General features: G+C 46.7%; 1 protein-coding gene across 9 annotated transcripts in view; it reads left to right on the forward strand.

The window, feature by feature from the left end:
* The window catches only part of LOC146357895 (NACHT, LRR and PYD domains-containing protein 12-like), an 81904-nt gene extending 76625 nt beyond the window's left edge, over positions 1 to 5279 (forward strand). For all 9 annotated transcript variants that reach the window (XM_084824354.1, XM_084815832.1, XM_084807659.1 and 6 more), the window contains one exon: positions 3904 to 5279. In XM_084824354.1, coding sequence (XP_084680480.1) covers positions 3904 to 3952 — 49 coding nt within the window. In that variant the 3' untranslated portion in view covers positions 3953 to 5279. The remainder of the gene's footprint in view (positions 1 to 3903) is intronic.
* Positions 5280 to 22864: the final 17585 nt, after the last annotated feature.

Here is a 22864-nt window from a genome sequence, read left to right on the forward strand (position 1 = left end):
CCCATAGCTGATCCATACATTTCAAATAAAGTGTATACCAAAATTGTTTCAGGTGTATTCAATTTTGGTTTTGTACTGACAAGAATTAGTAAAGGAAATTTTTTGATCCATTTTTAATTTTTATTGGAAATACGCTTGTAACATCACATCAAAATATAACTTGCATAAAATAACAAAAAAACTTTTTGTTGTTGTTAAACCCCGCTTTGCTGAAGATTCTCAGATCTTAAGAGTTTAACAGGAAATAGAATTTCCTAAACATTTATTGTTCTTACACTTTTAGTCCTAATACCTTAAAAAGGAGAGATCTCTTTCTATATACCAAGTTCCCCATTCAGTACTGAATAGGCTATTTAGCTGACAGGTACACAGGCCTGGTGAGCTTCTACTGAGAAGCTCCCACATTCTAAAATCAGCACACATTTATACTTTTTTGTATAAGAATTACTTCATAGCTGATATTATCTGCTGTCCTATAAATCAGGGCTCACAGTCTTAATTTTCTCATTGTTATTAAACATTCTTTAAAAATTAGAACATGCATAAAAGGTTTAAATGTTCATATCAGAGGATAGCTAAGATCGATTTCAAATTATACCTTTGAGAAGGTAACTCCTTACTCAAAATTTGCCAGTTAAACTTAAGTCTATAAATGTTTCTAGAAATCTGTATATCAAGCTTGTTGATGTGTATACCTTACACAATACTTTTTGCTCATTAACTGATAAGTGAGAACTTTCAGTACACTTTTGCCCTGGAATAATATGGACTCACACCAGTTTATTACTCAAATAACTGTTTGGCTCAGGGGTCAGGGCTTTTAACACAGTGGGCCTATTCACCTGCACTGGGGGAGAGGGTGGATACAGTAACTGCAGAATGGGGGGTTAGTGAAATCATGATGCAGGCGCCCATCACACAACCACAGAATTGCGTGGTGCTGCGTGGTTTCACTAACTACCCACCTCCGTATTTGGGCAGCAAACTTACTGGGGTGGTTTGCAGAAGTCCCTTCATCCTCCCCCATGCAAATGGGCTCCTGACAACCACCCCATCACCCGAAATGGCCACTCCTTCATCCAAAATAGAGAAAGTCTGTAGCAGCTAGAGCATTACCGGCATTGGCGGATGCTCTAAATGGCAGACCCTATGGTTGCGCCCCGGAGGTTCTCCAGAGGCCTTTTTAACCACCACACAGCCTGTCATATGACATGGTGAGCCACCCTGGGGCCCCTTAACTGTGTTGTAGAGGGGTGGTTACTCAAGGTGGCTTACTAAGCACAGAAAATGTGGTTTTCTCTCTACACACGACACGCTAAGCCACAGTGGTTAGCAAAAATCCCCTAACCACCATGGTTTAGTGCCACGTGTGAACAAGGCCATTATTTTCTCTTTGGATACCATCCAGATCTCCCTGACCATTATTTTTTTTATGCCAGTTACCCAGAATTCATTGTGAACTTGCTTGTGTCTTCTCTATTGGTACTACTTACCTAATTATTTATTTAATTCTTTGGATTCCTAATGACCTTTTCTGCAAGGTGTTTAATTGCCTGGGTCTTGCAGCTCCAAGACAAGACAGCTTTTACATGTGTGTGTGTGGGGGGGGGAATAGAATTGAGCACATCGGGAACTGCCTTTTGTGGCAGATCCATGACAGGTGATATGCTACTATACTGTGGGTTCTTCTTGAAAAAGTCTAGAAGCGCACTTTTTTCCCCAGACAGAACCTACATTAGTACAGGGTTTGAACACACGCCTCCAGGAAATACTGTCATGATACCTCCAGAGTATTAAAGGACTCCCTACTACAGGGAAATCACTGGGACAAAGATTTTAGCAAATCACAAAGGGGAATTTTAGGTATAAATATAAAATAATTTTGAAAGCTATATTGTGGAACTCCCTGCTAAAAGGAAATAATTGTGGCAAAAAATATGTGTACGTTTGTGATACTAGTACTTCATATATACCTTTGCTAACAAGCTGGCAACCTTAAAATACAGTCAAACTCCTGTCTTGGTGAATTTCTGTATACATTTCAAATTGCAAATGGTCGTTTCCAGGGAACAATTCTAATCAAGAGATCTCTCCTTTTACATTTACTGTTTCTCTCTGGGAAGTACAAACCAACTTGTCAACAGGAAACCACAACTGCATCGCTCAGTTGCCAACAGAGGAAGAGTGACGCAGATGTCTTTCACCATCCTTGCCACAGCCAAAAGGAGAGAGCTGACAGGGCAGAGCTGTGCAGCACAGACAGGGCTGAGATGAGGGGCCCTAAGCCAGGGGTGGCCACTTGTGGCCCTCTAGATGTTTTGGCCCACAACTCCCATCAGCCCTAGCCAGCACAGCCAATGGTGAGGGATGATGGGTGCAAAAGTAGCAGATGTCACTCTTCATCTAGACAGGCTGTCGGATGGTGCTGGGGAGGAGTTGGCAGATATGCTGCACATGGGGAAATGCACTGATGTGGTCCTGGGCAGTACTTTTAGGTTGCCAGGCAGGACGTTGGCGTCCAGGCCCTCCAAGGGAGCGTTCTCTGAAATGCTTCCCATTCCACACGCAGGGCCAGGCAGAGCTGAGGAGTCTTGATGCATGGGTGAGACTGTAGCATCTGGAGGAGGGGTTTGGATTTCTCAGCCACTGGGGGACATTTTGGAACAAGCTGGGCCTGTGCAAAAGAGAGAGGCTCCGCTTGAACCAGAATGGAACCAAACTACTGACAGCATCAAAAAGTGGCAGAACAGCTTTCAAACCAACTCCTGGGGAAATGCTGAAAGGAGGTGTGGAGGATCTAATTCAGGACGAATCACCACTAGGGGATGAGACTGAAAATGTTTCTGTTCATCCAAAGGGGATGGGGTAGAACTAGGCAAGGATTCTGCACTGGACATGATAGACAGTCACAGCGCCACAGGGGAAAACACACATGCCCGAGAGGAGCGCCATGTACACATGTGTCTATGCTAATGCTGGAAGCCTCCAAGCCAAGAGTCCCTCCCCTTTTCCCTTGGGTCCTCTGGATGCGACCGTTGCTTGCGCGCCAAACGGGTGCTACGCCTCCTTTCTGCGCCCTCCATAGCTCGTCGCTCTCTGCGTCTGCGTCGAGCATCCAGCCAGTCCTCCTCCCACGTTCTTTCACTCCCAGGACTGCTATCTATGTGTGGAATGCCGGTAGGAGGAATCTCTGCCAGCTGCAGGGCCTGGGAGGGAAGAGCGCGCTCCTCTCCCACGGACGGCTGTTCCTCCTCAGAATCAGAACTGCTCTGAGGTTCTATGGGCTCAGTGTCCACCCTGACAGGTGGAGCGCCTCTGGCCCACAGGCCGAATGCAGCCCATGGAGGGTCACAACCCAGCATGCGGCGCTTTCCTCTGAGGCCTCGCCCCTCTCCTGGGCCCCACCCCCAGAGCAGGGAAGGAACGCCCACTGCTATTCCCAATCAGCAGTCAAAGATAACAGCGGGGCTTCTGGGGCTGGGATTCGGCTCCTCCAGGCACTGGCCAAACCTCTTTGTGTGCCCCTTGGGATGAGTGGCAGCATGCTGAGCGGGTGCCCGACTTGGCTGGCGTTTAGAGGAGCCATTACTCCCAGGCCTTTTGTCCATGCATGTCCAGGAGAGGGCCCTCCCCCAATGTCATGCAGCCTTTTGCTTGGTCCAGGGGGAAATCTGGCCCCCAGGCCAAAAAGGTTCTGCACCCCTGTTGCACTCTATTATTTTAGGTGATTAAAGCCCAGATGATGCGTGAAGTGGTTTCACACCCTCTCTTCAAACTATCCTGTGTTCTTATCGCTGTCAACTGCATATCAGCTGGTTGAACACAATCCTGCCTTGCAATGCAGAGAGACAATTGAGCGCTTGTCTTACGTTGATGCTTAAAAATCAAATTCTTCCATTTCAGTGTGAATGGGATAGAGATAGGCACCAAAGATGACAACAGGGATGGATAATCCCAGAGTGGTGATGAAGGCTGTAATTCTGGAAATGAATCGTTTGTATCAGCAAGATATTCATGATGTGAAACAGCAAGTGAAAATCCCCAATGTGACCCAGCTTCAATTTTAAGGGGAAATCAGTTGGATGAAGTGATTATGTTCCTGAAAAAGAGATCACACAGATCATTAAACATCCCTCAATTATACATTCCAAGAACGGGGTTCAAATACATAGCTTGTCATTATTTTTCTTGTGCAATTTTAATTTTATTTTGAAATAAATTTAAATAGACAACAAAAAACATGCATAACAATGCAACAAGATAACTAAAGCAATAAAGAAACTCGCTGATTAAATAGTCTATCACTGATATGTTTGTGGGACAGCAAGTGTAAGCAGAAGCTCACCAAGTAATGAAAGAATGAAAATAGAAGTTATAAAGCATATGAGTAGTGTGTGATTGTGTGTGTGTGTGTGTGTGTGAGAGAGAGAGAGAGAGAGAGAGTAAAAAGTATAAGCAACAATACTTGGCTGGAATTTGATCAGACGTTTGATGGGCTTTCACACAGGCTTTGAATGGAAACCATGGTGCCATCATTATCTTTCTTAAAACTAGGATTCCTTGCTTGCTGCACTTGCTGTTCTTTACTGAATGCAACATCACATTGACCGGATTTGGACGATCAGTGGGGGAAACAACGCAGTGTCGGTTGTTTCCCCTGCCCTTGCTGGTCGCGTGAACAGGATTACCCTAAATACCTGCACAGTGTCACAGTTTGCCATGTTGTCCAAACCGAGTGTGTAGCCCCCCTAGAGCCCATGCTGGGTTGTAGGGTGTGTGAAAATGCACTATGTCCGTGCCACAAATTCACGGTGCCATTTTGCATACAAGTCTATGTACACAATATTTCAAAACATGGCAACTGTGGTGGAGACCGACGTGGCCCGGTGTAAGTGGCTCAGCGAGTGGCCGTGGGGTTCAAGTGTGGGTCTGGGGATGCACAGGCAGGGGAGGGGGCTGGGGGAGGGGCACCCATCCATCCATCCATCCATCCATCCATCCCCATTCATACCTCAAGGTTATATCCTAGGCTAGAGTTTGAAAAGGGTATAAGTTTTAAAGAGAATCTAGACAGGCTTCACTCTCACTGCCTTTGGCAGTTTGGCAAATTTTGAGATGTAAGTCTTGCCTCAGAAGATTTGCCTGAAAGAAGGAACATGGGTGCTGGAACTGGAACTGAGTTGCTGCTGCTTTTGTTACTATTACAAGTGGGGAGCCACAACAAATTGCTGCAGTGTATCCTCTGCCTCTAGTAGGAGCACTTCTGTTCAGAGGTCCAGCCAGCTTGGAACAAAAACTTTATAGTGTTGTCTGGAGGGGCAGAGGTTTCAGGAGAGAGGGAAGGAAAAAGACACGTTTTGTCTTTCCCACCATGCAGCAGGAGAAACCTTCTCCTGCTGTACTATAGAACCAGCTATAGCATCGGGGGAATCCCAGCTACCAAAGCCCAAGTGAAATGCTTAGCTAAGTAGTTGTTAAGTCATGTCCGACTCTTCGTGACCCCATGGACCATAGCATGCCAGGCCTTCCTGTCCTCCGCTCTCTCCCGGAGCGTGCTCAAGTTCATAAGCTAAGTAGACCAATCAGTTATAGTCCAGTAAAAAATAAGGTTGAACTTAAAAACAATTGCATTAAAATGTATTTTTTGAGAAAACAGACTAGCATAAGAAACAACATGCTAAAAGTTTCACTTTCCAGCTCAATGTGAGCTGGGTTTTTTCAACCCCAGTTGTTACTGAAAATGGTGAAAGTAACAGTAACTTGTCACTGTAATATCTCCACTTCTGTGTGGTCAATGAGTTCTTTTTGTTGGTGTTGTAAATTGGGGTGTAAAACGTTTAAATATTGAAATATTGAATAAGGTCATTTGTGTCTCTTTATTATTAGCACAACAATTATGACACACACAAAAACCTTAATAGTTCTAAAGTTAATCTTGTAAGAGCACAACCCTATGGCCGCTAAACAGTGTCTAGATGGCCATAGGGTTTTTCAGTTTCTGGGAACTGAGCTTGGAGGGCAGAAGATCACGGAAGCATAGTTACAACGCTTCGTATGCTCTGTCCGGCCTGCCCTCCCCCACTCCGACACGCCCCAGCTAGGCAGCTGAAATCAGCTATCTAGCCACAAGTGTAGGGTGGCCAAAGCATGGAGGAGAGGATCCCCTCCACGCTTCACCCACCATGCATTGAATAGTCGGGTGCCTCCAAGTTTGGAGGCGGCCAACTATCCCCATAGGATTGTGCCCTAAATTTCCTTTGCTATATCATCATTAACAACTGTTGATGTTAATAGTCACTGTCATCATCTTCTGGATGCATCACAATTCTGTTCTTCGTATTTAAGCATTCTCTGGCTTTACATACTTTATATACTTTCTCCCTTCTTTGCAGCTGCATTTCATTATGTCAGCTGCTTTTGCAGCTGAACTTGACTGTTTTCACAGGTTGTGCAGGAGCTGATGGAATATACCATCCATGTCCTCCCATCTCCACTCATTAGCACTCATGTTTGAAATGCCCTTCCCAGAAAACACCTGTTGCTTATTTCATAGCAGCAGATGTTGGAGGTGCATGTTCAGGACGAATAAAGTATAAAGAACTAGCCATGTTCTCCGAAAATATCTAGCAACAATATTCATCCATGGTTATTTCAGCTAGAGGATTGTGAAGGATTCCTAGAGCTCTTTCATCAGCTGCAGCAATGGTAGCCTGAAAAAGACCTTGGTAAGAAATAGCAATGCATGTTAGTAGTAAAGGGGGGGGGGGGTTCGCATCAAACTCTAAACCACAGCACATTTTGGAACAGGTTTGGTGCTGAGCTGAAGTGGTCCGACTACAAATTGGCCAGAGCAGAAGCGGGATGTTTTCCAAAATGCTGAATCGGGGTCTTAGTTGAAGTGAGGTGGGGTCACACTTCTTATGTATGTAATCTATACGCACACGCAAACACACCATATACACCCCCCCCACACACACACACACACACCCCACACACACACACACCCCACACACACACACACCCCACACACACACACACCCCCCACACACACACCCCCCCACACACACACACCCCCACACACACACCCCCCCACACACACACACACACCCACACACACCCCCCACACACCCCCCCACACACCCCCCCCACACACACACACACCCCCCACACACACACACACACCCCACACACACACACACACACACCCCCCACACACACACACACACACACCCCCCACACACACACACACCCCCACACACACACACCCCCCCACACACACACACACACCCCCCCACACACACACACACACCCCCCCACACACACACACACACCCCCCCACACACACACACACACACCCCCACACACACACACACCACACACACACACCACACACACACACACACACACACACATACATATATGCAAATTTGTGTTACGGGCCTTTGCCCTGGATCTTTTAAGAACTGAGCAATGCCACCCCCCTGCCAGGGGGAAGACATGGCACACTGTGGTAAAACCGCCAGGGAGCCGCATTCAGTTAAATAGTTGCAGTAAAAGGAGTTTCAGGAAATGCGGCTTTTCAAGAGGGAAGCGGCTGGTTGGCAGCGGATTGGTGACGACGTCATCTGTTGTGAAGGACCTCGGACTGCTGTAACTCGGCAGCAAATCACTTGTGCAGACAGCCCCCAAATGTGCCTCTGAAGGCAGCAGTCTTGAAAGAAGGGCCTCTCCTGAAGGTCCTGGGCCCGGGCAGGCTCACAGGGGAGAAGCCGGTCTTTCACATGGCATGGTCCCAAGATGTATAGGGCTTTATAGGTCATAACCAGCACGTTGAATCCTGCCTGGAAACAGACCTGTAGCCAGTGAACCTGTTACAACGTGGGAGTCAAGTGCTCCCTGTAACCAGCCCTGGTCAGCACTCTGGCTGCAGTATTCTGGACCAGCTGATGTTTCTGAACAGTTTAAGAGGCAGCCCCACACAGCGCATGTTACAGTAGTCCAAACAGGATGTAACCAAGGTGTGCATGACTGTGCCCGGATCAGACATGTCTAGGAATGGGCGCAGTTGCACGAACGCTCTCTGGGCTCCTGCCACAACCTGGGCATCCAGCTTCAGGTCCAGGAATACAGGAATACACCCAAACTGTGAGCCTGAGTCTGCAGGGGGGATCCATCCAGCGCAGGCTAAGTCTCTATTCCCTGATCTGCCTTTCAACTAACCAGGAGCACCTCTATCTTGTCCGGATCAAGCTGCAATTTCTTTGCCCTCATCCGGTCCATTACCGACATCAGGCACCAGTTTAGCACCGGAACGCCTTCCTTGGATTTAGATGGAAAGGAGAGCGAGAGTTGGGCGTCAGCAGCATCCTGGTGGCACCAGACCCCCAAACTCTGGACAACTCGTGCTTGTTGATGTTCTCCAGTTTCCACTGCAGACCTTGCTCTGAGTCAAGTCTGTATCAGGTTGTGCACCTTTTTTCTCTCTGCAAAGAAATTCATGCATATTTCAGCGACATTTTCAAAATGTAGGCATTATTTCTTGCATTTTTCAAATGGCATTTTATTTGCTCATGTCACACTGCAAGCTCAGAAATGTATAGACGTCTGACCACAAATTCCGTTTGAGTCTACATTCAGTTCTCGAGGTGCAAATTGGCCACATTAATCTCAAACATGAACTGGAAGAATGTCTTCCCCATCCCTACCATTGGGACACCTGGCAGAAGTGTACCATTCTAACCTCTGCTGTATTCTAGAGGCCCTCTCCACCTTGGGAAAGATTCCAGGGTGACACCAGTTTTTCACAGCTCAACTGGAAGAGGTTGCAGCTGCTGGATCAAATCCTAGATTCTTCCCAAGCACTGAAAGGAATCTGAAAGATCCAAACCTGAAAAATCCTAGCATACCTGCACATGGAATCGATTGTATAGACACTGCCATTTATTTTGCCTTTTTGGATGTCCAGATCTTAGATTTTAAGGAAATCATGAATGGTTTTTCAAACATCTGTGAACAGAAATCTGGAATTGAGGCAAGGGGGTACTACTGGTGCCCTGTCCAGGGCAGCAGAATGCCTTCGGTTGGCCCCTAACTCCCCTATTTATAATTGTTTTACATGCTTCTGGAGCTTTGCATCTACCCATTTCCTCAATAATGTGAATCATGAAAAACCCAATAACTGTTAATCCCCTATTAATGTTTTTAAAATTGACTTAATCCACTCTACCACGAATGCAGTGGTCCTAGGTAGAGGGGTTCCACAGGGTTCGCTAGAGCCTTTCATCCCCCTCCCTTCCGCCCCTGTGTTCATGGGCATACATGGGCATGTGCACAAGAAGGGTGATGACTTGTGGATGGAATGGGAGGCCCATGTCTGCCTTTCATCTCATCTCCCCAGCCAGCTCTCTCCCTCTCTGCAGCACAGGTTTGTGTAAACTTCAGGCCATTGTCTCCCTTCCAAGTTAAACATTTTGCCTAGATGGAATCATCAGGGCAAATTTTATCACAGGTATTCCATCTCACTGAAGACTTTATCCTGAAATCGTTTTTATGGTTAGTTGAGTTTTTCAAATACAAATCATGTATTAAATGGTAGCAGAAAAACACCAAATTACCTAGGGATTACAGACCGTGTGAAATCCATTCTGTCTGTGTTTCGCAGATTGTCAGATACCTTTCATTCCATCACCTGCTCATAGACGGATGCGAATTTCTTTCCCATCATGCAGAAAAATACGCTAATAATTACGTAAGAGGTTTCATAACAATTTACATAATTTACCTTGGTACGTAACATTTAGCATATTGTCGCACATTCCATTCAACTTTTCCTCAGCAGAAACTTGCATATTTTCCTACAAATAAATATGTGTAAATTTCAGGAAAGGGGGGAAAAAAACATCTGAAAGTCCACGGATTTTGCACGGCCTGAGGCTGTCGGTCCGCTGTGGATTCTGCAGGTCTGATTCTTAGAGATCCAAGCTCATTTTACTCTGTCTTGAATTTCTCCAGCATCCCTAAGAGTACCCAGTGTTCATGTCCCTCCCCCCACACTGAGAGGGAGGAGATAGCAAGTCAAGAAACACCTAAATACTCCCAGGACCTCAGCTTTGTTACCAGAGGGCACCAGCTCATTTGCATTTAGCCCCCACATTTTTCATCTCATCTCTCAGTCTCCATCTTGTCTGTAACGGCTAGCTGGCAAAAGCTGCCTATCGAGGACAAAGTGGTGGTGGTGGTGGTGGTGGTGATGATTTACTTTTCTATACCAGCCCATAGCCAAAGCTCTCTGAGCATTTACAAATATTAAAAACATGAAAAATACAGCATACAGAGTTTAAAAACATGTACATAAAAACACATGAACATGCAGTATACACAGAGAAAACATATATCTAAAAAATCAACTTTGAGCAATCAATCATAACTAGGGCTGTGCACGGATCCTCCGATTCACTTCAGAGGCCGATTCGGATCTTCTGAATCAGCCCTAATTCATTTTGGACTGATATGGACCTGATCTGATTCCCTTCAGATTTGGATTCAAATCGAGATTTGGATATCCAAATTATTCGGATTTTATGTTTTCCTATTGACTTGCATTGGAAAACAGAAATGACCCTAACGTTTTCAGTTTTTGTGATAAAGACATGCAATTTGGAAATCTCTCAGCCCCCATAGAGGTGACTGAACCTGCCAAACTTCAGACAGTTTAGCTCAGTAGTTTTTGTGCTAGGTGCAGGTAAAATTGGCTTTTTACAAGGAAATCTCTCAAAGCAAAGAGCTATAATTCTTCAGAGCTTCCACAGAACCCCCTGGCAGCCCCGGTCGAGGTTACTGAACCTGCCAAACTTCAGACGGTTTGGTCCAGTAGTTTTTGTGCTAGCCATGCATAAAATTTCCTTTTCTCAGAAACGAAAACAAAAGGTTAAAAAAAATGTCAGCCACACAGGGGATTAGAGATCCTAATCAGAAGCTGTTTAAGGTGACAATTAGAAGGTCACTATCCCTAATTTCTGGTGTAGGTGTGTGTGTTTTTGAAGTGAGGAAGTAGTTTCCTTTTTTCTGTCCTGAATCTCCCACTGACCTGAGGTGCTCATTAATGGAAGAAAAGTTAAAGATCTCTTTGGCTACAAATTACAATACACATTACCTGGAAAAGTCACACTGACTGAACTCAGTGGAGCTTATTTATGAATTGCAGTGCTGCATTTTCTCTACTCCATATAATTTTATAAACCTCCCCCTTATTTGCCTTTCTTCTAAATTAAATAGCCCCAACATTGAAGCTGATCATTTTGGCAGCCCTTTTCCCCCGGAAGGGTAAAATGAAGGAAACATTAAGAAAATACAAATAGCCTGGCCTGATCATATTCTTCTTATGATCATTTGATGAACACAAGGGAAAAGAAGCAACAGGCAAAGTGTCTTGGAAAATCAGCAAAAGTGATGATGCTTCATATTATGGCTACTGCTTTGCCCCACAGTATATACTGGACTGTGTATTAGTAGACTGCTTGGGGGCAATAATGTGTATGGGGCACTCACACAGCTCACGTGTGCTCACACGCACGTGTGTACACACACACACACACACACACACGACCAAAAGAAAAGCAGATACAGAAAGAAAACACTACCTACAAGCTAAGGGTGAGTGGAAGGGAAATAACACTAAAGCCTAACAGAAGAGAAAAAGAGTTGAGGGTTTGGGGGGGGGGGTATTATTTTTTTTATAAGAATATAGAGAGTTGAAAAATGGGAAGGGAAGGAATAATAATTGAGAAGGGTGAGGAGCCAAGGAACAAACAGTACAAAACAAGGAAACACACTGCTTAAACAGGTTGAAAGTTCAGCCCTAATAGCACCTAGAGATGTCACTTTCGAAGTCTCAGTTCCCCCCGCCCAACTCCCCCTCCCGTCTCCTTTCTCTAGCAAGTTGTTACATTTGCTCAGACAGGCTGCCTGGGCTTTAGAATTGTCTGAACTGATACAAAACACTTCGGATCTCTCTGACCCACTTTGGGTCACTTCAGACCGCTCTAGACCACTCTGTACCCATTTCAGATTCAGACCGAAGTGGTCCAAATCACCCTGATTTGCCTTGGGATTCGGATTGAAGCTGTGCACAGCCCTAATCATAACGCTAAGACAAATCGAGGATCACTAAAACTCAACATATGCTGCCAAATGCCTGAGAAAAGCAAACAGTCTTGGCCTTGTGCCCAAAAGATAATGTTGGTGCCAGGTTGCCTCATCGAGGGGATCATTCCACAATTGGAGGGCCACCACCAGGAAGGCCGTCTCCCTTGTTGCAGTCTTCTGAGGTTCCCTGTGTCAGGAGGTCGCCCCTGCTGCCTTCTGAAATCCTCAGGTAGCCAGAATCAACATGCAGACAATAGGGCTCTTTTCCAAGGCTTTATTCCCATTCACCCTAATGACGCTTACAGATGCTAATTGCTTGATCCTATGAGTGAGACTTAAGAGAGCTGCCTACTCGGGGGTTCTAACTTTAGGAATTAGATGATCTCTGTTTGGAGGGGAAAGTGGGAAACCGCTGTACTTATGAGCTAGGAGGACAGAGTCCACCCCTTTCCCGTGGGGCATTGGGGCACCACTGTTGCCATCGTGCCAAGCGGGCACGATCAGCGCCCGCCATCTCAAGCTTGAGGATGCACCGGCACCTAGCATCCAGAAACTACTGTTGCTCTGCCCTCTCCCTGCCAGGGTCACTATCACTCTCAGGAATGTGTACCGGGAGGGGCTCTCCCCCTGGCTGCTCCTCTGAAACGCACACAGGTTCCTCTCCCGCGGTTTCTAACTCTTCCTCAGAATCAGAACTGCTTTGAGGCTCTCTGGGCTCCGATCCAGCCCTGACACCCTAAGAAGATGCACCTGGACCTTAGATGCTGAGCATAGTGTACAGGTAGGTTCATGTTGGGAGAGGTGCTCTGTCAGGTATTGCGGTTCCAAGCCATGTAAGGCTTTATAGGTTAAAACTAGCACCTTGAATCAGAATCAGAAACATACAGGCAGCCAGTGCAAGTGGACCAGAGTCAGTCTTCCATTTTTGGACCTTTTGGTGCCCATTATCAATCTGGCTGCCACATTTTGCACCAGCTGCAGCTTCTGAACCATCTTCAACGGCAGCTTCTCACAGAGCGCATTGCAGTAATTTAACTTGGAGGTTACCAGAGCATAGTCAACTGAAACCAGGTTATCCCTGTCCAGATAGTGGTGCAGTTAGGCCACCAACCGAAGCTGGTATAAGTTATTCTGTGCCATTGAGGCCTCAAGTGACAAAGATGGTTCCAGGAGGACCCCCAACCTACGAACCTTCTGTTTCAGGGGGAGCGCAACCCCCTCCAGAACAGGTTGAGCACCCTCCATACAGTAGGGAAAACCAACCACTAACAACATCTTGGTTTTGTCTGGATTGAGCTTCAGGTCATTAGCCCTCATCTAGTCCATTGTTGCAGCCAGGCCCCAATCTAGCCCATCCTCCACGTCACCTGATGACTGTGTGTCATCACCATACTAATGACAACGCACTCCAAAACTCTGGATGACCACTCAAAACTCAGTGGTGTCATGTAGATGTTGAATAGCCTGGGGGACAAAACTGACGACTGCAGAACCCCATACTGGAGAATACTTGGCCCCCCTGGGGCCAAGCGATGTTCCCCAAGTACCAACTTCTGTAGCTGACCCTCCAAGTAGGAGTGAAACCTCTGCAATGCAATACCGCCCACTCTGAACTCAGACAGTCATCCCAGAAGGACACTAGGTTGATGGTATCGAAAGCTACTGAGAGATCAAGCAGAATCAACAAGGTCACACTCCTTATCTCTCTCCCGACACAGATGATCACAAAGGGTGACCAAGGCTGTTTATGTTCCAAAACCTGGCCTGAACCCCAACTGAAATGGATCCAGATAATCGGTCTCATGCAAGAGTGTCTAAAGTTGGCTCGCAACCACCCACTCAAGGATGTTGCCCAGGAGTGGAACATTTGCCACCAGCCTATAATTAATGAGGTTTTACGTGTCTAGGGAAGAGTTCTTCAGGAGTGGTTTCACAACTGCCTCTCTCAAGTGACCATGGACCACTCCCTCTCTCAGAATGGTATTAATCACTTAAAAACATAAGAGGAGCCCTGCTGGATTAGACCAAGCGTCCATCTAGTGTAGCATTCTGTTCACACAGTGGCCAGCCAGCTGTCCACTAGGAAACAACAAGAAGAATGCGAGCACAACAGCACCCTCCCTCCCATGTTCCCTAGCAACTGGGGTATGTAAGCTCACTTCCACTGGTATTGGAGGTAGCACATCGCCATCAGGACTAGTAGACATTGATAGCTTTTTCCTGCGTGAATTTGTCTAACCCCCTTCTAAAGCCATCCAAATTGGTGGGCATCACTGCTTCCTGTGGTAGCGAATTCCATAGTTTAACTATGTGCTGTGTGAAGAAGTACTTCCTTTCATCTGTCCTGAATCTCCCACCAATCAGCTTCATAGGATGCCCCAGGTTCTAGTACTTTGAGAGAGGGAGAAAAATGTCTCCCTATCCACATTCTCCACACCATGCATAATTTTGTACACCTCTATCATGTCTCCCCTTACCCTCCTTTTTTCCAAGCTAAACAATCCCTGCTGTTGTAACCTTCTCTCACAGGGGAGATGCTCCAGCCTCATTATCATTTTCGTTGTCCTTTTGTGCAGTATACAGTATCTTTTCTTAGTTGTGGTGACCAGAACTGTACACAATATTCCAAGTGTGGTCGCATCATAGATTTGTATGAGGGCAGTATGACATTGGCCACTTTATTCTCAGTTTCTCTCCTACTTATGCCTAACATGGAGTTTGCCTTTTTCACAGCAGCTGCACATTGGGTTGACATCTTCATCGAGCTGTCCACCACAGCCCCAAGATCTCTTTCTTGTTCAGTTATCGCTATCTCAGATCCCATCAGGTTATGCTTGAAGTTGGGATGTTTTGCCCAAATGTGCATCATTTTACACTAGGGATGTACAAAAGTGACTTACCTTTCCGTGGATTATGTTGATGTTGGGGGGGAGGCGTTCCGTCCCTCCCCCCGGAATCCTGGCCGGGGGGGGGGGAGGCGCTCCGTTCTTCCCCCCCGGAATCCTGGCCGGCCGGCTGTGCTCCGCAGCGATTCTGCGGAGCCGCCGGCCGGCTCCGCCAGCAGCTGGACATCCGGCCGCTGGCTAGCAGGGACGCAAATGGCGGTGGCCATAGCCGCCACCGTTTGCGTCCCTGCAGTCAGCCATGATAGGCTATGTAAATGTTTACGAAGCCTATCACGGCTGATTAAACAAACAACAAAAATCGTGCGTACGCAAATGGCGGCGCCCATGGGCGCTGCCATTTGCGTACGCGCGTTTTTGGTTTTTTTTATCAGCCGTGATAGGCTACGCAAACATTTACGTAGCCTATCATGGTGTTTTTTTAAATCTAGCCGTGATAGGCTACGTAAATCTTTACGTAGCCTATCATTTTATTTCATTTTTTTAAAACCTGGAAATGGTGGCGGCGGCAACCGGTCGAAAGACCGGCTACTGCCACCGCCGCCGCCAGAGCCGCCGCCGCCAGGAAGATCCGCCCCAGGTAAATCCCGTCCTGGGGTGGGGTAGGGGGCGGGCCGTTCCGCCACCGATTTCGGGGGGCCGAATGCGCTGGCATTCGGCCTCCCCGAGATCCGTGGCGGAACTTTCGTACATCCCTACTTTACACTTGCTTACGTTGAACCGCATTTGCCATTTAGGTGCCCATTTTCCCAGATTGGAGAGATCCTTTTGGAGCTCTTCACAATCCCTTTTTGTTTTAACCACTCTAAATAATTGGGTGTCATCAGCAAACTTGGCCACTTCACTGCTCACTCCTAATTCCAGATCATTTATCAACAGGTTGAAAAACATTGGTCCTAATACAGATCCCTGTGGAACCCCACGATTTACTTCTCTCCATTGGGAGAATTTACCATTTATTCCTACTCTCTGCTTTCTTTAACCAGTTACTGATCCATAAGAGGACCTCTCCTCTTATTCCATGACTGCTAAGTTAGCCCAGGAGTCTTTGCTACGGGACTCTGTCAAGAGCCTTTTGGAAGTCCAAGTAAACAGTATCTACCAGATTACGCCTGTCTACATGTTTATTGACACTCTCAAAGAACTCTAAAAGGTTGGTGAGACAGGACTTACCTTTGCAGAAGTCATGCTGGTTCTTTTTCAGCAGGGCTTGCCCTTCTATATGCTAACTAATTTTATCTTTAATAATGCCTTCAACCAATTTACCCAGAATGGATATTAAGCTAACAGTCCTTTAATTTCTCAGATCTCCCATGGATCCCTTTTGAAAATTTTTGTTACATTGGCCATCTTCCAATCATCTGCTATAGAGGCTGATCTTAGGGATGTGTTGCATATTTTGGTTAGAAGATCAGCAACTTCACATTTCAGTTCTTTGAGAACTCTAGGATGGATACCATCTGGGCCTGGCAATTTATTTCCTTTCAATTTATCAATAAAGTTTAGAAATTCATCATTTGTTACCACTATTTGCCTCTGTTCCCCAGACTCCTTTCCTGAAAACATCAGTTTAGGCACAGGTATCTGTCCCATATCTGCAGTGAAGACGGATGAAAATAATTAATTCCGCTTCTCTGCAATCTCCCTGTCCTCCTTTAGTACTCCTTTAAATCCATTGTCAACCAGTGGTCCAACTGCCTTCCTAATTGGTTTTTCATTTCTATTGTATTTGAAGAATTCTTTACTCTTGGCCTTGATGTTGTTAGCGATATGCTCTTCAAAATGCTTTTTTGCATCTCTTATTGTCTGCTTGCATTGCTTTTGTGCAAGCTTGTATTGCACCCTTTTATTTTCTCCACTTGGACAAGACTTCCATTTTCTGAAGGAAGTTCTCTTTTCTCTAATTGCTCCTGTAATGCTGCTCGTTACCAAGCGACTTCTTGGACTTGGTGCTACCTTTCCTAATTTGTGCTATACATTTTAGCTGGGCTTCTATTATTGTGTTTTTGAGTAATCTCCAAGTGTTTTGAAGGGATATAATCCTCTTGACTTTCCCTTCTAACTTCCTTTTCACCAGTTCCCTCATTTTAGAGGAGTTTCCTCTTTTGAAGTCAAATGTGACTGTGTTGGACTTCCTGGGCAATCTTCCACTTAAATGTATATTAAATGTAATAGCACTGTGGTCACTGTTTCCAATTATCTCAAGATTTACATCTCATACTAGGTCCTGGGCAACACCACTTAGGATTAAATTCAGGGTCGCATACACCTGATCTCATCTGATCTTGGAAGCTAAGCAGGGTCAGCCCCGGTTAGTACTTGGATGGGAGACTGCCTGGGAATCAGGCTTCCTGCAGTGAGCAGGGGGTTGGACTTGATGGTCTTGTAGGTCCCTTCCAACCCTATGATTCTATGATACTATGGTCTTTTCCATGACCATGTGTTCTAGGGCACAGTCATTTAGGGCATCAAGCAATCTCTTTATCGTGACTGGAACATACAGGACACGGAATAATGGGCTCAAGTTACAGGAAGCCAGATTCCGGCTGAACATCAGGAAAAACTTCCTGACTGTTAGAGCAATACGACAATGGAAACAATTACCTAGGGAGATAGTGGGCTCTCCCACACTGGAGGCGTTCAAGACGAGGCTGGACAGCCATCTGTCAGGGATGCTCTGACTTGGTTTCCTGCATTGAGCAGGGGGTTGGACTTGATGGCCTTGTAGGCCCCTTCCAACCCTACTATTCTATGATTCTATGATTTATCCAATCAATGCGGGGGCAATTGAAGTTGCCCATTATTATAATACTTCCTAATTTGGGTGCCTTCCTGATTTCATTTTCCATCTCAAGCTCACCCTGAGCACTCTGATCTGGGGGATGATGGCACGTTCTTAGCACTAAATTAGCTTTGGAGCCCAGTATTGTCACCACAGTGCTTCTGTGGAAGAGTCGACCGCTTTTAGGTGTTCCAGTCTGCTCGACACTATGCCCTCTTGGACATACAGAGGAACACCTTCCCCAGAACACCCTTCCCTGTCCTTCTTGTAGAATTTATGACCCTGGCCCAGCCAGCTGTTCCCTCCCTGCTAGGTTTTATTAGCCAAGAGGAACAAGGATCCAATACGGAAGTGGTTGCACAAACCTGTCCAAGAACCTTGTCAATGACGCTGTCAGGAGGCGCCCTAGCGGCCTCTTTCAGTAGACTCCAATAGCCATCTCAAGACACAGACGAAAGGATTCTTTTCAAGGCTTTAATCCTTTTACAACTTAATGACTCTTTCAGATGCTAATCAACAGCGACTAAGCAAGGAACAGCAGAGTGGCCTATGCGCCGAGTAGGCAGTTGATCCCCGTTCGAAGGAGAGTCACTTGAAGACCCTGAACTTATGGGCTAGGAAGAGATCCTCCCTCTTTCCCTTGGGTCCACGGGAGGCGGCCGTTGCTTGCGCGCCAAATGGGCGCTACGCCTCCTTTCCGCGCCCTCCATCTCTCGTCGCTCCCTGCGTCTGCATCAAGCATCTAGCAAGCCCCCCTCCTGTGCTCTCTCACTGCTAGGATCACTATCCCAGGAATGCCAGCAGGAGGAATCTTTGCCAGCTGCTGTGCCTGTGAGGGATGAGCTGGCTCCTCTCCCACGGATTGCTGATCCTCCTCAGAATCAGAACTGCTCTGGAGTTCTATCGGCTCAGTTTCCACCCTGACAGTCCTCAAGCTGTACCAACTGAAACTCATTGAGGAAAATTGGACAAGGCTGTACTCTGGAGACCTCACCTGATTTACCTGCTGTACCACTGGAGTCTTAAGGCCCAGTGGATGCAAGATATTTTATTCTGGAAGTGCCTAGCAAATATATTACAGCCGGCCTCAGGTGGGTCTACAGTGCCCTAAGGGCTAGCATGTAATAGCCCCTAGATGCCAGATGATTCAATAGAGGCAACAAGATGTCGTTGTTTTGCTGCTCTCACTGCCCCTGAATATACCTTATCATAGGCACACACCAGTGTTCAATTGCATCCGCTAGGAGTTCTTCTCAAGGTGTTGCCTATTTTGCTTCATCACTCTCAGCTCTGGGGTATATTATGGAGCAGTACAATTTCTACTCAGGAGAGGGCATTTAGGAATGATCATGTCAACCATCCACATTCCACAGATGACCAGGGCTTTGACAGGAATACCAGCCATGTCAGCCAGAAAACTCCCCAGAGCCCATTGGAAACTATCTGTGTCCATTAACCTCCGGGGATGAACCATCTTAATAGGTTCCCCACCCTTGCAGAGGGAAAAGCTGCTGTAAGTCTAAACCTCAGCAGGCAGTGATCTGACCATGACAAAAGGACTGATGCAAAGCCCCCCACCTTCCGATCACCATCTCCATGTCCAGTGGGAAAAAACAGATCTAGAGTATGCCCCGCTAGAATCCCTGATCTGCCCTGCTGACCCAACACGAGGCGCAAACACTCCAGACCAAAAGTTAGATGGACAGGAAGCCTGTGAAGGGAGATGGAATTCCTATAGACCACACCACAGCAACTCCCCTTCCTGACCCTCAAGTCTACGCTGATGCTGAACCAAGTTCCCCGGTGGGCATAGCTGGGAGAGACTCTTCCCTGCTCACCCACCCAGGTCTTAGTTATACATGCCAGATTGGCTGCCTTAGCCACTATGAGGTTGTGAATGAGGGAGGTCTCATTCCATTGTCATGAAGATCCCCAAGTCAGCCCCAGTCATATCTTAAATAGGGATGTACGAAATGTCCTTACCTTTCCGATCCAGGGCATCTGCGGTGGGGGGGGGTGCTCCATCCCTCCCCCCGGAATCCTCCCTGGCTGGCTCCGCTCTGCAGCGACTCCGTGGAACCACCGACCGGGGCTGCCCGCAGCCGGACTTCCATCCACTGCTGGGCTGCACTGTCTGCAAATGGCAGCTGCCATTTGCGTCCCTGCAGAGGCTGTGATAGGCTACATATATATTTACGTAGCCTATCATGGCAAAAGGCAGGGACGCAAATGCGGGGTGGCAAGAGGGGATTGGTCCGTTCCGCCACGGACTTCAGGGGGCCAGATTCTAAAGAATCCGGCCTCGATGGAGTCTGTGGCAGAATTCTCCAACATCCTTAATCTTAAAAGGAAATCAGGGCAACACTTCATCACTCATTAATTGACTACTGAGAGCCAAATCTCTGAGGGGCCACTATGCAGACATCTTCTCCAATACAGTTGCTTATAATAGTGCTACTTCCCTGAAAGCTCTATAGCAGGTGCGAGGGGGGGGGGGCAGTGTTGTGTCCAGCTCCAGGGAAGAGGTGGAGCTAGTGCTGTGCCAACATCTGTCCTCTGATTTCCTGAAAGCTTCCTTCCCCCAAGCGGCTTCCATTTTTCTGCCTCGTTCCCAGGGTGTATTGTATTTTATTTTGAATTTATTTTGGTGGTGATTTTAAGCTGACTGCAAGGTGGACAAGGGTGTTGTGTGTGTTTTTTTCATTTATATTTATATTACACAAGTCTGCATTGCTCTGCAGCCTCCCAGGCCGCCTGTCCTTCCTGATCTGAAAAAGCCTCATGGGGGAGGCCTTACCTCATGCTGTCTTCCCCTGGGATTTAATGGAAGTGCAGGACGCCAGGGAGGCTACAGGCCACCGGAGAGACGATTGTACAATGAAAGACAGGGCCTTCGCTCATGCTCCTCAGCTACCTCAGAAGCAAGGTAAGCAGGAGAGCCCAACCCATGAGAATATCTCCGAAGGTTCTTCTCCTTTGAATTTCTTTTTGAATGTAATTTCTTTCCAATTGGATGAGAATGGTTAAAAACGTAGAAGACATTTTCAGCACAGCACTCATCCATCCGCCTTCCAGGTGCCATCTTGGGTTTTGTTTTCCAAGACTATGAGCTTCACCACACCAGGCTAAAATCCCATATCCTTACCGGGGCTTCTGCTTCTGGATTCTTTGCAGGATTAAGATCGGATCCTTTACGTGGGCAGACACATGCTTTGAACTGAGGAATTCCTTTCTCAGCAAGTTCTGTATGTTTCATTTTACAGCCACTACATGGTGCTGTGGTTGTAGCAGAACTACGCAATTACACACAGCCGTTATATCAGATGAATATTCCTTATCAGGTTATCCCCAATCTTTTTAAAAGCAGGATAATGGTCAGAAAGCGTGGGAGACATCCTGGAGGTTGACAACGTCATGTAAAGGACCTGCAAACTTCCATGAGTGACCAATCATGAGCACGAAACAAAAGCCTCATGTAGAAATGCTCTATAATTGGTCTTGGACTCTTAACTCACTGTTCTCCCTTTTCACTCTTTGTGTTAAAGCTGTTTCTCTGTGTGTGCTAGAGAGAGGTTCTGCTGGCCACTCTGCTGCCTCCTACCCTCTCCTCCTTCTTGGAGGTCCCAGTTAGGTGCCCACTGCACCGCATTTTCTGGACATTTTGCCTGCTCCCAGAGAGTGGTCCCACAGGCAATTAGTGCACCCAACCTGCTCCTGGATGCCCTGGCCTGGGTGCCTCCCTTTCCAGCCTTGCACCTTGCTCTCTGGGCTGGTAAAACCTTGGAAGACCTGCTCCATTCTGGTCTGTCCTGATGTTAAGGACCTTGTGAATGATAGCTGGGCCTAGACCCAACAACCCTGCATGGTAGGACAGGCCAAACCTGGTCACATATCAGCACAATAACCTAGTAGCCTTCCATCCTGGCCAATAGGCACTGAAATTAGCACTGAAGGTATGCAGAGCACACACACATGCACCCCAACTAAAAGTTGGAGAAATTTTATTAAGGGAAGTGGTAGGTTGCACAGGAAATTACAAGCAAGGTTACAAGTACAAAAATACTCAAAAATGCTGAGAGCCTTTATATGCATCCCCAAGAACAAAACAATAAAGCTAGCTAGTCTACCCTATACATGCCACAGTATAGGCCTTCCAGGATAGTCTCCAGACTGCAACCCCCCCCCCCCCATACCATCAGGGCAAAATAAGAAAGCCCACCTCTTCCTCAGCCCCCTATTTAGGGCCCAGCCCTAGCAACTCAGGGCAGAATTCAGCTGGCCAATCAAAGCTCAGCCCCAGGGCACACCACCCCCACCTCAGAAGGGGCAGGATCTCCCCTCCGCACCCAGCTGTTGTCTCTTTCCCAATTAACGTGGACGGAGCCTGGCCTTGAGCTGCAGAGCCCAGGAATTATTCATTACATTTTTTGATGTTTCCTAATTTCCTTCTTAAACCAATTCAGGATGTTTAGTAATGAATAGTGAATTAGATCACAGGGGTATGTACAGAACATATTAAAAAGAAATACAGAACACCAGATGATGGGAAATCTTGCCGTGGGGTTCATGCGCCTCTAAACGAAAAATAACTATGTCAGTGCAGTATGGGTCACAATTGTCTCACCAGTATGACTGGTACAACCGACAGATGGTTAGAAAATGTAATAGCATAATGACTGGTCACATAGGTCTAAGAAGAAACACTTCTGTTCTACACTCTAGTAAAGAAATTCAAGAGAAATCCTTATGCCAAGCAAAACAGCAAATGTTGCGCGGTCAAAAGGTGCACACTCTTCAGTATGAAGAAACACCTGCTGACAGGGGAGGATTGCACAATTCAGGGATGTCAGGCGTTACTCTAGAAATGTACCTCATTCATAGATATCACCTATGCCAACTCTTGTGAAAGCAGGCATTGCAAAACCGAGATGCACAGGCCCCCTTCACCAGGAAATGTTAGCTTTTCCTCATTCCTCTCTTACAGACCTATTTGGAATTGGTGTGTATATAAGGGGCCGAACAGCTCAGGCTCAGA

This window comes from Heloderma suspectum, chromosome 1, assembly GCF_057233095.1.
Source record: "Heloderma suspectum isolate Gila_16-S chromosome 1, 16-S_ref, whole genome shotgun sequence".
NCBI classification, from domain to species: domain Eukaryota; kingdom Metazoa; phylum Chordata; class Lepidosauria; order Squamata; family Helodermatidae; genus Heloderma; species Heloderma suspectum.